The 17550-nt window shown below is 34.3% G+C and overlaps 2 protein-coding genes across 4 annotated transcripts in view; both read right to left on the bottom strand.

Annotated features, from left to right (window-relative positions):
• Window positions 1-8442, bottom strand: part of LOC106171995 (tetratricopeptide repeat protein 28) — a 35880-nt gene extending 27438 nt beyond the window's left edge. Inside the window, exon 1 of the mRNA XM_013552565.3 lies at window positions 8257-8442. Within this exon, the coding sequence (XP_013408019.2) occupies window positions 8257-8289 (33 nt within the window). The 5' untranslated portion in view covers window positions 8290-8442. The remainder of the gene's footprint in view (window positions 1-8256) is intronic.
• A 3534-nt stretch (window positions 8443-11976) lies between these two features.
• LOC106171974 (uncharacterized) lies at window positions 11977-17420 on the bottom strand. 3 transcript variants are annotated; one of them, XM_087001083.1, is made up of 13 exons: window positions 17221-17420; window positions 16696-16750; window positions 15749-15951; window positions 15414-15546; window positions 15088-15114; window positions 14743-14808; window positions 14308-14376; window positions 14071-14139; window positions 13838-13906; window positions 13604-13672; window positions 12749-12787; window positions 12499-12584; window positions 11977-12092 (listed from the first exon to the last, which is right to left on the bottom strand). In XM_087001083.1, exons 1-12 carry the CDS (start codon window positions 17230-17232, stop codon window positions 12502-12504), a joined length of 894 nt encoding a protein of 297 aa, XP_086857209.1. In that variant the 5' UTR covers window positions 17233-17420; the 3' UTR covers window positions 11977-12092; window positions 12499-12501. The 3 variants fall into 3 exon arrangements, with proteins under 3 accessions (XP_086857209.1, XP_086857208.1, XP_086857210.1); XM_087001082.1 differs by lacking the exon at window positions 17221-17420 and having other exon boundaries at window positions 16696-16844; XM_087001084.1 differs by lacking the exons at window positions 12749-12787; window positions 17221-17420 and having other exon boundaries at window positions 16696-16844.
• Between the last annotated feature and the right edge of the window lie 130 nt (window positions 17421-17550).

Raw genomic sequence — 17550 nt, 5'->3', positions numbered from 1 at the left:
TCAGCTATAACAGAAATCCACTTTGCATCAATTTATTTGGTTGAAATAATACCTACTTATAAATTCAATATATATGAAGAAAAGGAAAATTATTTGCTAGGTTTAATAAATTTTATTATATAACTGGGCGTTAACGAGAGTCACCCTAAAAAGTTGTGATAAAGAGATAAAGGAGAAGAGCATGAACGGATTGCAAAATGCATTACAGTGTAACGTGGGCCTGGGTTGGTTAAAATGCTCCATGATAAGTTCTGGAAGAGAAATTCGTGCACGGCGACATGTGTAACTTTCAGTGTGGAAATTAAATATCTGACAAGTCATGGCATGTTGTGTACAAAAAAAGGCAATGACAATTCATGGGCAAAAAAAACTGAGATGGGAAGGATCGAAAGTAATTTAAGTTATATAAGGCCTTCTAACTGAAATTGTTGTGGTCCCAAGACGCAACTTTGTGAATGTAAATGCTGAATTAACAACTATAACTGTGACTTTATGGCCCGAACATGAAAATACTTGTACTGAGCACTGAAATGCCATGATCTCCAGTTTAAGTCCATAATTTTGTGTTTGTAATCAAAAACCTGCGGCTCGAGATCACAAACGGCAATAATCATTTATGAGGTGTGAGGTCTGTTTTGAGGAATAACCTCAAGCATTTTCCCATAAAAAAGATAAAATAAAATGAAGGTATTTAGAGTGATTCACTTAAATGTACTTTTCAAATGTAATTAGGAATGGAATGCAACTTATCACTTCCCATCTCATCCCCCGCAATAAAAAAGGACCATATTTTTTTTTGCATTATTTACCCTCCCTCCCTCTCCCACTTTACCCTGGTGTCCCTTGCCCCCACTGTGACCAACACAGTCAACATTCAAAAAAGATCCACAATATGTACAACACCTGACAATTAACAGCTGGTCCAGCACCTTCATGTTGACCAAAAAGCTTGACCAAAGCCCTAAACCTTGTGTTAACTCACCCCACCACCACTGCACACAAACTGTAAAATAAGGTGCAGTCACACAGAGAAAAAAATATAACAGTTCTGTTTAATGTCATGAGTTGACTGTAGCAACCATCCCAGTCACCAGCTCAGCAGGAGTCAACTTCTAATACAGGTGCAATTTTTTCACAGTCCATTCCAGCAGGTAACCTACCATTAGAATGTCAACTGTCAAACTAAGCAATATTTAATCCATCAATAGCGTCATACACAGGACACTTCTTTTTGCCTGTCTGATCACACCCTCTACTCTACTGGTAGGGTGGATTGTATGCATTCCAATCAACTTGATCACAATGTGTATACAATGTTATGGTAATAAGGCAATATGGATTGTTCAGGGATGTACTGGTTCTATTGCCTTGTGGATTACTGTGGTAAGTTAATACCAACCAGCAGAAAATAGGTACACAGACACGTTGTTCAGGGGGATATGTGCAAAATGAAATGCGGTAGACTTTTGTGATTGGATTTTAATTTTTTTTTCAGCGAGTAATTTCATGACCCATATCATGTTTGCAGCACGGGCATTGTATAGGCTTTATTTTTTTTTTTAATTTGCATGACACAGCTGTGTTTCATTATTGCATTTTTTTTTCTTTTCTTTTATGTGGTCATGTTGGGATTAGGATGTTTGGAAGACACGCATAGCAAGCAGGAGACATCTTTTGTGACTTAAATTTTAATTTTTCACTTTGCACGTATCAAGTTTCGAAGGGTGTCAACACATTTGAATTGGGACATAAGACATCTTTTCTTATAATTTTTTTTTTTTTTGGGGGGGGGGGGAGGCACGACAGCTCAAACCTGGAACTTCACACACCTACAAAGTTAAGTACCCCTCAGGTTGTTTTCGAAATATGTTTCACCTGTTGACAGTTATAACTTTAAGCATAGTTTAACCTGAATAGGCAAACCAAACTTGTTAAAATAAGAATCTCAAAAATGTGTCAAATTTCTTTGTCAGCTTTCCCTTTGATATGAAAAATAAGGCAGCAGCGACCCCTTTTTATTAAGTCTTGTGATTTATGTCTATTCACGAGGGTCACTTTACCAAACATATTGTATATATATACAAAAATCAAGATTCACATCTTTGGCTCAAGTAGTACAGAATGCAATATAAGAGATCCGTAATTTGTCATCTCAATTTTTACTTCAACCTCAATATTGAACAGAATTGTCAATATAACTTCAATAATAATTTGGTCTACTCTGATGCTGATCTTAGTTTTGTCATTTAATAAAGGTATCCCCTAACACCAATGACAGTTGAACATAAGGTCTATTAATGCACTCACCTTATGCCTACTTCTCATCAATCTCGTGACAATTGCCATCTCTAGCCCTAAACACAGCACCAAGCCCCAATACACTCACTACCTTGGTGTTAGGTTTCAATGACCAGCTGGCCAACAGATTGACCACAGTGGTATACTTGTGTCCAGCTGTCCACAGGAATGTCATTCTTGCACCATATTTGTGTGCATTAAGAATTAAGTATTTATGATGAGTTAAAAGTTAATAGTTCTAGTAATGCTTTATTTATTAATATCTGTGTAAACTGCAGTATCCCCTTTTCATGCTAAAACTCAATATATATATATATATATATATATATATATATATATATATATATATATATATATATATATATCTTTGGAAGAAAAATAACTTTGATTTCAAAACTTAAACAAGATTTTTCATCTGCTATATTAAACCACTGTAGTAAGCTGTTGGGTTAATTTTTCAAACAACACAGTTTTAACAGACATTTTATATTTTAGAACTGGGTCATACAAGAGCAAGAAAACACACATCACACAGCAGCTAGTTTAAGGTGAGTTATATCCTAATGTTGGTGCATTCTTACAAGAAAGATGAGTCAACTCAATTAAGGCACCTGACTGGCCCAGTTACGCACCAAAAGAATGTCAATCTTGATCACACCAATGACTTAACAAGAATGTCTGACATCACAAAGGAAAGAAATCACTGATATTTGACTTGGAAGGCTTGGGTCCCTTGGCAAGCGTCACCCCACTGCTAACAAGACACCACTGTGCGTATAAAGAAATCAGAAAATAAAGATGACATACACAAAGGATTTACTTAGATCTTTTCCTTCTGCTTTTCCAACGTTTCCCACTAAAATTCTTAAATGTCATATGCATGGTAAGCCAGATGTAACCTCACACATAGCTAACAGTATATAGGTCTTTGCCTCTTTGTGTCTGTCCTATTTACTTTCCTGCCTGAACAAACCGTTGACAATACAGCAGGTTTAGCAAAAGAAATAAAAGTCCTAATTCGATCTGCTCTGCCCTTCTAAAGCTAGAATTGTATGCACAGAACAAACATTCTTGGGCGGCCATTCCGTCTCTTCGGTTGGATTGGAAGGTGGTGGCTTAGACAAACGGCATCTTTCTCCTCAATAAACAAGGCTATTTGACCATCGAGCCCACTTGGCCTTCCATCTTTATTTACAATATTTGTAAGGATAGATACATAAGAACTCGGAATGCAACTCTGTGAGTTTTCTCACTTCTGTTCCATTTCTGCAATTAATTATGCCGACAGTTTTGTCTCGAGATTTGTGCTGTAGTATGAAGTGCTTTAAGTGTGTTAAATCAACATGCCTTATCTAGATTTTACAAACATTTGTCAACTGACAGAAAAAGTGTCCTTATTAAGTACTTGGTGAACTCAGTCCACGTCTGCCTCATATTCCCCTATCTCAATTCAAAATTTCAAAACAAAGAAATTCCTTCACTTTCCCCAATTTTAAATATATGCCTCCCAAATGATTTTTTCACTAAAAAAATAAAATTAAAAAAATTGACATTAGTGTCAAGCATGTCTCATTCATGACACTCAACTAAAAATCAAGTCTGTCATACCCGAGGCTCGACAAAGGTCAATTATCACAGAAAACCATCACCTCTTAATGAATTCAAAAAGATGAAACGATGCACCTCTCATGCAGGTCACACAGGTATGAACCCATCATTCGTAACATCTTGAACTCGAGTAAGTACAGTGGAGAAAGATAAGTCATCGTTGTATTATGCACTTGGCTACAGATAGTAAATCCTACGTAAGCCCCTCTTTGGCATCCTGCAAGCTTTGAGCCCGAATTCTGGTCATGCAATACCCAGCCTTGTTATATACTATATGAAAATAGATGCACACACACTAAGGTAAATCATACTAATTAAAAACTTTTCCATTTTTTAATTTTAACGGGTAATTTTGATGCTAAAGGTACAATTAACCTGTTATCCATATCGTTTTTCTGGTACTAATTGACCATCTTTTTTGCAAGACACAAAAAAAAAATGCTCAACATTTCTTTCTAGCTTTCTATGACTACCTATTTCTTCACTTTCCTGAAGCTCTGTGATGGGTGCAAACATCAATGGTATTTTCCCTTTCACAAAGATGCAATGTTTGAACACGGAATTAAATTTGACATATAAATGATATTCAATAAGGATGTCACCAACTTCTGACATAAAAGTCACAGCTATCATAAAAGGAAAACAGTAAACTTCAGACCACAAATATCCTACGCAGTCCCTTTCAGTGCATTACTGAAAAACCTCGCACATCCATAATTTACAACATGACAACCATTGCAGCTAGTCATTATAAACTGAGTTCCCATAACTAGATCAATCCATCTGGATCGGTCTAACTCCCTGGGGAGACTCACTAAATTGCTATTAACTAACTGACTTAAATGACTGTAACTCATACCGAATCAGCTAGGGGGTAAAGATAAATACCCCTTAACAACTTTACTAGGTGTGACAGACATTTAAGCCGGTTAAATTGATAGCAATTTAGTGAGACTCCCCAGGGAGATAGATCGATCCAAATGTCAGTGGGAATGGTCCCATATACCACCAGGGTAGGGCTATAGGAGGGGACCTGTCTATATCTGTCATTGGAGATTTGTGTAAAGGATAAATATTTAAAATATGTCAAAATGTATTTGTGCTACTACAAGCACCAGTACTACTACTGTTTACATCTGAAGAGAGGCGAAATTTTATTCCAGAGCTTATGAGAAATCAAGAAAGCAGCATTTTTTATATTAAAAAACATTTGAGCTTTAGCCATGTCATTTCATAGACTAGTTAACCTGTACCATTCACAATTAATACACACAATGGCGATGCATCACATATTGTACTACTGCTAAGAAAGCTGTATACCCAGTACTACAGGTTTATCTTCACTGTACTTGAAAGTTAAGCAGTACAATGGAACTTTTCAGGGTGAAAGATCACAACTGCTTTAAATATTCACTGTTATGAAATACTATATTCCCAGGTTCAAAGAATGCATCAGCTACTCCTAGGTGGATAACTATTTGTAACATAGCAGCTCAGGCTGGTATTGCTACACTTTCCCTCTGGTGCAAAGAGGAAAATCAAATCACACAAATGTAAAAGAGGTTGCATTCCTGAGCATGATCTAAGATTTCTTTCAGTCAACTGATTACATATTAATCAAAACCATGAACTACATCAGGGATAAATTCGACAAAAACAGCAACATATTTCCCTAAGCAAAATAACAATAAGCTGAAGCATTTGGCTAAAATTTACTACAACAAAACTAAGCCCAGCCTTCTCAAACATTTGAGAGAGTATGCATCTGCTGTATTTTCATACATAAAACCATAATCAAGGCGACAGAAAGATTGTAAACTTAACTCAATATTAGTGCTCTTAATGTGATAGTGGATGTTTTATGATGTCAAGACAGGTTTATCACAGAGAGTAGGTACATAAAAGGAGGAGGACATGTGGGCTATGATGTATGTAAGTAGTCTAAACAAACAAGACGATAACTACTCAATGTTTACAAAGTTATATATTATCAAGCAGCACAATTGTTTACCTGGATGACAGATACTTGGGTTGATTATTATATATCAAACATGCAGTTCATAGAACTTCAAAATAGCTTAGGAGAAATTACCACAAAGATGTAATAAAACAGTTTTAAACTGAAGTAAAATGTAATTTCCATAGTAAATCTTTGACTAGACAGATTTACATCTGAATGATATATTGCAAATAATGCTGAAGTTTATAATTCTTTCCAAATGCAAAACTATTGTCTTCACATGTACCCTTCAAGAAGATGGAAAACTTATCATTACTATTACTTTGACAAACAATCTTTAGATCAACAATTACATTAAAGCTATCACAAACTTTTCAGTACTCAACATTTTCAAAATTAATTCAACCACAATTATCTCCAGAGAAAAGTATTCAAAAGTGCACCCACTTGTAACTTCTTGAAAGTATACACCTCAAATGTGTCCTTGGAGTCTTTTTTTACTTTTAAATCACCTATCTCCCTCCTCAAAGTTATCACCAATTTAGATAATATCTAAGCTGTAGTGTACCCTAAATCAACAAATCCTTCAGCCTGGGAGTGCTACTAGAGCCAAGCAATGACACTTGTGCTTTTGTGAGACTGACATTGTAAATCAAAGAAGCAAAAGGAGCATACCACTTCAATGAAGTCAATATTACAGACTCTAGTGATTTCAAAAAGTGCCAATACAATGAAGGAAGTGATCTGTACATTAGAGAAAGTCAGCTGTTAAAAGGATGTCATAGGCACAATGAGGCCAGAAACAGACACCTGATGTTATCTGGTTGTGGACAATAAGAACTATTAGCCTTCCATTTCCTTACACCATACCACAATCAGATCTCTGTGTAACTCATTCATTCTGAGCTCACCAAGTGTGTTAACATGAACTTGAAATATGTTTCAATAAAAGATATTGTCGAAGTATCCCAGACAAAATAATTTCAATACAACAGCAAGTTCTTTCTCTCTTCTGAATCAAGTATGATACAGATGACATGTACAGATACTTTATGTCAGGCAAAAAATCATGATGACTGTCAAATACCCCAAGGTTGGAGGACGAGTTAACAGTAATTACTTTCTATCATTTTATCCATAAGGCTATCTAAATCAACCAAGTATTCCACCACAGTCTTTAACCACAAACAAATTCCCATACCCGATAACTTGCATTTTATATCACACATTACTTATCATAGAAGAATCCTAAGTGAAACCTATTAAAGATACAAGACGTGATGGCTAATAGAGTACATATATATCTGGTACACTTAAAGGATGGCAGCAACATATCATTAACCTTCAAAGGACCCCATCATTAAGGTACTAGTAGGTGAAATTTTGAGAATGTATAATCAATGGTTACTTTAAGTGTGTGCTCTTATTAGACAGAGGTTCAAATTAAATATATTTTGTATCTGATCTCTTCTGCTGTGATGTGCTTACTTCTGTACATTCCCCTGGGTAAGGTGGACAAGAAGCGGACAGAGGTCACACCTCACTGACCAGGGAGGACATTATCATTATATTGTACATAGCCTTACTTGATAGCATCAGGTACAGGATGCATTACACGTTACTAGTAATCTACTCCTCTGCAGTTTTGTACAAATATAATAAATCTTAGATCAGTGTAATAATCATAATGGAGATAGGAGTCAGAATTGTGCTGCTCATAGCTGTGAAGCTTGAGATGTGTTAAAGTGATAAAAACCTACAAGGTCTTGGTTTCAGTGGACACGTTTCACTTTTCGGCTGAAATTCTTCACTGTAGCATATGGAGCATTATTTACAGACCTACTTAAACATAAAACAGATTCTAAAAATGTTGAACTTTAGACCTTTTTATACTTTCTCTATATGGAACCTGTGTGCGGAATATTTTTAACACCTAACTGTAATCAAAGCTGGCATTCACCAAAGGCCCAATTAATTTACAATCAGGACAAGATCTATACCTTCAAAGGTTCTTCCTACAAGTATTTTAATGTGTAACATATTTCATATTAAGGGAAAAGTACATAGCTTTTATACCAAAAATAATGAAAGCAAGGGGCAGTAGGCCCGACTAAGCTCATGATGTCGACCACCGACTACTTTGTACTTTGAATAGAGAGGCTTTATGAGTTTTCTATCTTGGACAACGAATTAATGCCACCGTTTCAGATATTTAGGCACACGCAGTCATGCATAAGGGACTTAATAGTTACGAATGGACTGCACACTTAAAGGTGAACGAGCATTTTAATCGACAAAAGAAACCAAAAAAATGCACCTGCTAAGTGTCGGTGTCCTAAAAACTTTCTACACCCCTCCTTAAAACAGTTGCGTTTTAAGTTTTGTCTTACCCTCTCCGTCCTTCTCCTCGCTTGTAATTCCATTATTATTGACTAATCCATTTCGATCTACATCCTCGACAACGAAATTTCCCACAATCTCGTAAAAATGACATTGTTTTCAGGTAATGACACAACGATTAAAGATTTCAACAAATGGCCGCCATGTTGAAATTGTTGGCTGTTACGATTAATCACCCTCCTCCCTCTGTCGGGCAAAACAAGAAATATCATTTTAAATTTGTAGCAAAGTTCTTGTCCCAAGATTTAAGCCATCTTCAAGAAATATCATTAATATTGTTTTTTAGATATCAAATAGATGTAAATGATTAAAAGATGTGAACTTTTTATATGGCTAAAAAATTAAATTGTGTGTCTTGACGGGTGCGTTGAGTTATGAAAAGAGCCAATTGACAATGCTTCACCTTTATGCAGCCACGGTAATTGTAAACTATCGGCAAGCATGAACGGTGGCGCCACATGCCTTAACTAAACAAACCCCACAGGTAGATATAACCATAATTTACTTAACGCTAGAACCTAGCACGGAATAACTCTCGTTGTTTATCTTACTACTTTATGTCGAAAAATAAAACGATAGAAATTAAGGGTATTTATTATTGTTACTTTTCTATCAAACTTTATTTTTTCAACCTAGGGAACCTGTGTGGAATCGATTATCATTCCCATATTAGTATTCATATATTGTATCGATTGTACATATTTCACTGTGTGATACTTAATGATCTCACATATTTGAACTTAAGAAGTATGTTTCTTTGTTTTGATAGGATTATATGTTCAATATAAAACCTCTCTAAGTGCGATAGTGAACTTGGGCAAGGTAAACGCGGAAACAAGAAAGGAAACAAAAAAAAAAAAATGAAAAACTTTTAAAGAACGTTTATCTGTTCGCTACACGTTAGATTTCATTTTCAGTTATCAATCAGTTGTAAGCATGCATTAAGATTACATCGATTCTTGCTGCTGCGCAAATTTAAGGTTGTTATTAAGTTGTAATAATAATAATTTATTATTTGGTCATAATTGAACATGTTCATGAGACTGTATTAACACCAAAAAGTTAACTATTTTGAGACATTATCTGCTTTCAAAAATAATTTGCTTGCGTGATTGATATGAAAAGTACCCCGATCTCTCTCCTCTGAAATAAACTTATTTAACGATAGCAGAACTGAAATACATCAGCCGAAGATACACAGTTCATCTAAATCCCCAAGTGTCTTTTACTTTTCATTTACATAAAGAAATATTTTCATCGACAATGGGCTTTCCAATTTCAATAATATTTTGTTTTTTTTTTACAGCTCATCTGCGCCTTTTGTTAAAATTGGCCTAAATAAGTATTTTAACATTTAAAATTACTTTAAATCCATTTTCGTTTCATGATTCTTCTATAAAACAACAACAACAACAAAAAAAAAAAAATGAATTTTCAGGTTAAATTTTCAACAGCATTGCTCCATATATGCCTATATTCAAATTTAAGTAGCGAACAAGATTGTCTTTACAGCTAGTATTGAAAACCCGAGAAATGAATTGATTTCAATTAATTCTCAAATTTAAGCTTCCTCATACATTTACCTATTAAATATAGATTAGATCTTTTGGGAGTAGTAAGTAAAGCGTTCATATATGCTCAACCCAGGAGGGCAAAATTCGCCTGTTATCGATTAGTTTTTTGGACCGGTAGGTCTATTTTGAACATTTAGAAGAACTGTATTTGACAGAAAATCGAACCCATTTTCCCGTGCAGGTGCTCTTCGCGTGGGTCAGTTATGATTTTCTCGTTGGATTGAATTTTGCGTAAGTTTAAGAAGGTTAACGGAATGGTAAACTAACATTCGATCTTACTGCGAAAGTTCGTTGTTCACAATGAGTTACGGGCAGTTCTGTTCTATTGTCGAGATGCAATATCGACAGAAAATGACCCCATAACATCTAAGTTCGGTAAAAGGAAGCAGGCCTCTAAAAATACTAAAACAAACACAGTTGGTTTCTAAATAGATAGATGCTCTCAATTATTTAAAATTCTACCGAGAGCCGTCTTTTTAGTCTTGTATACACTTCTCATTTTTATGCAAAATGTTTACACGCTGCCTGCTTGTTGATGAAAATTACGCTTTTAATCCGCTCATCTGTACATCAACATCCCAAGTCTCAGTTTCTCGGAGACGATCGCCACAACAGGGAACAGCTTGTCTAGTTGTGTGTGTGTGCAGGGCCGTAGCCTCCGGGGGGGCAGGGGGGGGGGGGGTATACGTTCAGAGTTCAAGTGGTTCACCTTCATGAACGCATGGGGAAGATAGTCCAGTGGATGCGTTAGTAGAAACAGACACACCTAACGCATTCAATCGGGTGCGCTTCCCAATAAAGATTAATTACATGGGACACAAAATGAAACTAAAACTCAAGAATCCCGTCTCAAATATAATTTATATTCGACTGTATGAAGAATTCTTTTATTTATTTATTTTTTTTTAACCAATACATGCTAAGGCAATGCGTCCGCGATGTAACAAATATCTTGGGTTTCTACTCTCCTTGCTATTCTTATGCAAATGAAAAGCAGTTCACTACTTTAACAAATGCGTTTATTTATCTATTTATTTATTATTAATCCGTTCTTACTGAATATTCTCTAGTCTGATAATAAAAGAAGATAATTATAATAATAATATAATAATAATCTTTATTGAGCACTATAATGTGTACACGTTACATTTTACAGGCTCTCTACATTGGTCATAACAACTTAACAACAATTATAGAAATCTATACAAATACTTATGGAATGATTACTGGGAAGCAGCACAGAATAAATGACTATTGCTGCATGACTGCATTTTAAGGCATTAGGTAAAAAATGAAGCAGTTATTTAAACCCATTATCTATGATTAAAAGGCATCGTACCAGAGAGGTTATGTTTTTGTTTTTCTGATGGAAATTCATCTGTGTAGTCATAGGATATGATTCAAGTGTTAAACTTTTCAATTTCTACACTAAAAATAAAGCTATACATGACAGAGCTTTTGATCACATCTGTGATCTTCTTCACTCTGATGTCATATGGGACGATTACTGCTCACCAGTGCTTTGGTGATTGTGTTGTCCCAAATGTGTGACAATTGAATAGAGATGGGGGGGGGGGGGGGGGGAGGGGGGGGGAAGAGGCACCAATTGTAAGCAGTGATCATCCCAGTGGAAAGAATCTGTAGTGAAACAAGTGAAAAACAATTAGGTTTTGGTGGTGAACTATTTATCAGTTAATGGTTAATCATTAGTTAAACATACTTTTTATAGGATTTACCTGCCAAAATAAACTTTTCCAGGGAAAAAAGCAATTTTCTCCTTCTCATGAATAATTCCTTGACTTGTTCTTCCACTTGATTTGTACATTTTATTCCATTTCTAATTTAATGATTTAGTTCTAGATGACTCCCAGCTCTTTTAGAATGCTATGTGTTCCTTTACATTTCAGAATGAACTTTTATTTGAGGAGTTTTACCATTTTAAAGTTGAATACAGGTCTAAATTGGGAAAGAATAGTAGCTTTGCAGGATATGTAGATATCAAAAATATGACTGCAGGTCCTTTTTTTAAATGCAGAGACCCAGATAACATGCAACTGGTAGTCCACTGGTGGCATGTTATCTGGGGAGTTAACCAAACAATAAAAATAAATAAATAAATAACAAATAATTGTTTTTTTTAACATTCATTTTATTTTAGACTAGCTGGTAATAATTAAAAATTAGGTTAAAATTAAATTATGAGTCCTGTTTTCAATTATCTTCAGTTGTTGATCAACAATATTGTCTTAAGGCTGAAAAAAAGAAGAAAAAAGTCCATATGTAAAAATAATATAATCAAAACTTATGTCAGCAGCTAACAAAGTTAAAATTTTCTCAAAGATGTAAGTAATTATTTGATCAATTTTATTTTGTTTTTTTTTTTATATATACATAAGAGTGTATGGTAGACTCTACATAACTTGTCACTCAATATCTTTTACTTTTTTTGTGGGACAGATTTAACTCAATATCTTGAACAAACCATCTGGGTCCGATTCTTTTTAAAACTTTCTGAAGTAATGGGCAATGCAAAACTAAAATAATCAAGTACCAAGAACTTATTGCACTCAAATACTGTTTAGCATCAGTTTAATTTCTACATGAATGCCTAATGTATATGGTGAAATCACTTAAACTTGACATATTTTCACAACTTACTTATTATCTTTGCCTCCTTCGCCTAAAACATGCAGTGACCATGTTCAAAAATCTCCTGAACCGAGAGACTCTTCTCCGTGGGGTCTCTGAAATTAATGAAAATATTTAATCATGAAAATTTATTGACTAGTATTTACCAATAAGAGCCAGGAGAGGGGAACCTCTTTCAGATACATAATGATTAGATGAGATCATTCTCAGTTTGATGTTGAGACAAACATTTAAATTTTCAAGTGGTATTATTTATTACCTCTGTTTTTCATGTCCAGCACAATGTCTTGGGCAATGGCTTAAAAATAAAGAAGAAAACAAATGAACATATCTTGTACCACTAGGCATGGATGGCATGGAGAGCTGTTTCAAATACCTTTAACATACACATGTACGTATCTAGTTATATTACATTCAAAATTCTGTAATAATGATATACAAAGTATATTATTCTTATCATTCACTGATTTTGGAGTTTTATCCACCACGGGTCTATTCTTATACCTATGTGCACAATTTTGTATTTAAAAAACAGTTTAGATGGAATGTCAGCATTTCCATTTAAAATTGCTTAGTTCACATCTACACACAATCCGTTGCTCAGCTACCACATTTCAACAGAATTCTTGCATTTGCTTGTGTATGTTAAACCTAGCTATCAGTATGACTGGTAATAGTGCATCCTATAAAAATTATTAAGATGTAAAAAGAGGGAAACATACAGGGAAAGTATCAAAATTAACTAATATTATTTCTAGTGGATATAAGTGGAATGAATTCTTTGTACATTATTTTCAACCTTTAGGGCCCCAATTTTGAAACAAAATGTGGCTATTACTAAGTTTCAAAAATAGAAGCTTATTGAGAAATATTTTGTCATTCAATATCTTGAATAAATCAAGGGGGTCTGATGTTTTATATGTAAAGTTATGGGCATTGCAAAACTAAAATCGTCAAGTAACACAAACTAATTTTCCAATCCCAGAGTGTCCGAGGTATGCAAATTCTACTGTCTGCACTCAAACAATGTTGAACATCAAATGAATATAATATTTGGTCAATGAGGGATTTTTTCAAATAATAGAAGTGTCGAAACTAAAAAACACATTCTCACCACCATCTGTCTCATTTCCATCTTTTGGTGCTTCATGCTTTTCATTCACTACTTGCTGTTTAGTGTCAGCTGAAAAACAATGGCATACATTTAAATGCAGGAGATATTTTTAGGGCTGTCTTAATTTACAAAAATGATAAGTTACCATGTAAGGTGATCCAAACTAAAAATTCTGTTCAAATTTAGGATTTGTTTCAATAATCGAGATGTCAAAACTAAAAAGCAGATTCTTACCACCACCTGTCTCATTTCCATCTTTTGATGCTCCAAGCTTTCCTTTCACTACTTGTTGCTTAGTGTCAGCTGAAAAACAATGGCATAATTGCAAATACATATATTCAGGGCTGCCTTAATTTTTTTTTAAAAATGTAATGTTTGTGTGTTAGGTGATGCAAGCTAAAATTCTTGTTCAAATTTAGGATTTGTTTAAACTATAGAGATGTTGAAACTAAAAAGTTTATTCTTACCATCATCTATCTCACTTCTATCTCTTGATGCTTCATGCTTTTCATTCACTACTTGCTGCTTAGTGTCAGCTGAAAAACAATGGCATAATTTTAAATGCAGGAGATATTTTCAGGGCTACCTTTTATTAAATATGAAATGTCACTGTATAAACATGGTGATCCAAACTTAAAATTCCTGTTCAAATTTAGGATTTGTTTAAATAGTATAGAGGTTGAAACTTAAAAGTACAGTCTTACCATCATCTGTATCATTTCCATCTCTTAATGCTTTGCAAGTTTCATTCAATACTTGCTGCTTAGTGTCAGCTGAAAAACAATGGCATAATTTTAAATAGGAGATATTTTCTGGGGTGCCTTGCTTCAACTGAGTAGGTGAACTAAAAAAATATTTCTGTCTTGAATGAAAATAACTTAAAGCTTCCTTTGGGTACATATGAGAAATTTATTTGAGCCCTATCATGAGTAATTAAATTCCAATGCATGGAGTATTTTGTGTTGAGAATATGGGCTTAGAAATTCCACAGCTTTCAGTAAAAAAACATTTACATGTCTAACTGCTGGCAGTTTTGACACAGTTCAGCCTGTCTTCAACAGACTGTTTTTTTTTTTTTTGCCAACCACAAGAATTAATTTGTTATTAAAATAACAAAGAATACAGCACTATTTTACTACCATCCATCTCCTTTTTATCCTCTCCTCCTCCAGGAATGTGGGGTGTTTTTCCCAACATGGTGTAAACTAAAAAAAATAAAAACAATTTAAAACAGAACACAGGAAATATCTGCAAAGATCCTGACAGTGAAAAATTGTCATCTGTTCTGATGACAACTGAAAATTTAAAGTCCTTCAATTTATAAACCCTACAATTAATTTTGACATAAATTTTATCATAATGTATTATTGCCACCCGAGAGAACAGTTTGGTGAATTGTCAATATTCTTACATCAAATTATTTATAATAGCTTTATCTTGTGTAATTATGTTACTTTGCATGAGCTGATATATAAGTTACATACCACTAGGGGTGGGGTTGACATTCCACTCTGGAATAAAATGGTTGCATTGCATAATATCATTTAATTCCACATATTTCTTTGCATAAATGTTCAGCAATTACATTAATTCAGTAAAGTCAAACACATTTATTTATACGTGAAGGAAGAATAAATCTTCTCAGATGTAACTTCTTATACATATTTTACGTGCTTGAATCACTGAGGACGGGAAAAATTATTATAGTGAAAATAAATGGATAAAAAATGTAACAATAATACAAAGCTGACTTTTTTTTTTTTTCTTTTTTTTTTTGCTATATGGGATACTTCAGAAAGCACTAGCTCACCTTTGATCTCCATATTCTGTGTTCCCCAGGAACATTTGATCATCATCCCATCCAGTGAAGTTACCTTTATGATCCGGTTTATATAAGGTTTTGGTTCCCACACCATGTTTTTATAGGGTTCATGGCAGTAGGGCTGAATTACAATACCATAAATATACCATACTCATAAACAGATAGGAAAGTAACAATATATGATGAGCATTAGCCAAAATCAGATGAATTCAAAAAGATGCGCTTTTGATATTCTTTTCCACCAAAGTGTTCATTTAAATAGAAAAAAATTAGTGTAGAACACGATGACACATTAACTCCTTTTCAGTATGTTTATTACTTACATTTACTGGTCGCACCAGCTTAAACTCTAGCACTGAATGTTTAGGTGCTAAGAATGACACCCTGTTATTGGCAGGTTCTTGTAGTGTTCTTTCCAGGTGTTTCCCTTTTTGGGGGTTCCAGTCTCCCAGGACTGGCCCCTTTCCCACCATTTTGATGCCCTTAAATTTATTCTCCACCAGTACAATGTGCACTGTGGCCTTTGCTGTTGAAGGAAGAATAATATGAATATTGATAATATTATATGATTATCTAAATGCCATTTGATCCTCACTATTTGTAAAAATAAATGAAGGTTTGTTTAGACAAAACGAAATGAAAATCAAACCAATCTAATATTCAGGCTGAGCTTTTGTTAAACTATGAGTATTTCTTTAAAACCCAGCAAAACCTCCCTGAAAATAGGTTCGTGCATGCACACCAGAAGAGGATTTAGAGGAGGGGGAGGGGGCAGGGGGCCCCGGGGGTCCTGACCTGACAAATATATGTCACACCAATATTCTCCTCTTGAAATTAGAATTTTGACCAGTTAACTCACAGTTTTAAAAAGTGCCAAAGGGCACTGTTTGTGCTCCAAAACACCAAAAAAAAAAAAAAAAAAAAAAAAAAAAAAAACTGGGCCTTTAAGCAGGCTCCGAAACCCACAACAAGGGGGCGATGGTCAGCTTCGCATCCGAGGCCCGTTGTTCGGGACCCCCCACCCCCACCCCACCCTTCAAATAATCCTGGATCCGCCCCTGCACACGTATGCATGTTTACACACAAACATACATGCATGTACCATACTGTTTCAACAGTGCACGTAATTAATGCACGCATACTGCTGCATAGCACAAAAATCATGTGGTTGTACATATACACAGACTGTTTGTACACAAATAGTACTCATAAAAAACGTAAAAAGGAGTGCCACTGCATACATTTTCGTGCCAGCCATTGATTCACTTACGTGCACTCTGTTCTGTCCTGATGGCATTCTGCTTATCAAAGCTTTCCATATTCATCTGATAAAAATGTTTTAACATTAATTCATTGTCACTACTGTTGTTATATGAAACGATTAAGTTTGTGACACTATGTACACATATTAACTGTTTTAAAGTGCCGTAACATTGCATACCCTTAATTTGTAATGCCTAGAATGATATAATAATTAAAATAAGAAAATATAAGAAATCAACATTTAAAAAATGAGCCTATGGAGCATGAACATGCCATTATAATTGAAGTTTGTAATATTATAGCAGTAAATACAGATATTGGAAACCAAAACAAAGCAATCCAATATTTCTTCTAGGGTTTTTATTCTAATTAATTTTTCATACAAGGTAAAAAATGAAAAGAACTAGGACTCGTTTTCAAAGCACTCTATATAATGAAATCTTTCTTCAGTACTGAGATTCATCATTAGATGATTTTGTTCCATGAAAATCTAATCTACCTTGACATTTAACTGATACTAAAAATAACTTACCTGAGACTGCATAGACAACACTGTCCAATATTACCTCGAAATCGAGAAATTGAGGTTTGTTTACATTGATTATTGTATATGGAATTTGATTGGTCAGCCCTACCATTGTTGCCTAAACTTTGAACCAATCAAATTGAACATTCTTTAAGTGTAATAACACACTATCTTCTCTAACACAATAAGTCGAAGATCTTTTATAAATGTTACTACAATGTATTATTATTATTATTATTATTATTATTATTATTATTATTATTATTATATTAAGTAGTTATAATTGATCTATCTTCACTTAGATTGTTAAATCACTTTTTTTAAATGAAATGTCAA

This window comes from Lingula anatina, chromosome 1, assembly GCF_051362555.1.
Source record: "Lingula anatina isolate TDL-2025a chromosome 1, LinAna3.0, whole genome shotgun sequence".
In the NCBI taxonomy this organism is placed as follows: Eukaryota; Metazoa; Brachiopoda; class Lingulata; order Lingulida; family Lingulidae; genus Lingula; species Lingula anatina.
This window is presented reverse-complemented; position numbering and strand designations above follow the sequence as displayed.

Excerpts from the sequence above, each read along its gene's own strand:
- LOC106171974 (XM_087001082.1), bottom strand. The coding sequence starts at position 16,771 with ATGTTAAAACATTTTTATCAGATGAATATGGAAAGCTTTGATAAGCAG. Across the intron at positions 14,809-15,087 it reads TGTCAACCCCACCCCTAGTG|TTTACACCATGTTGGGAAAA; the intron begins GTATGTAACTTA and ends TATTTTTTTTAG. Across the intron at positions 14,377-14,742 it reads GGATAAAAAGGAGATGGATG|CTGACACTAAGCAGCAAGTA; the intron begins GTAGTAAAATAG and ends ATTGTTTTTCAG.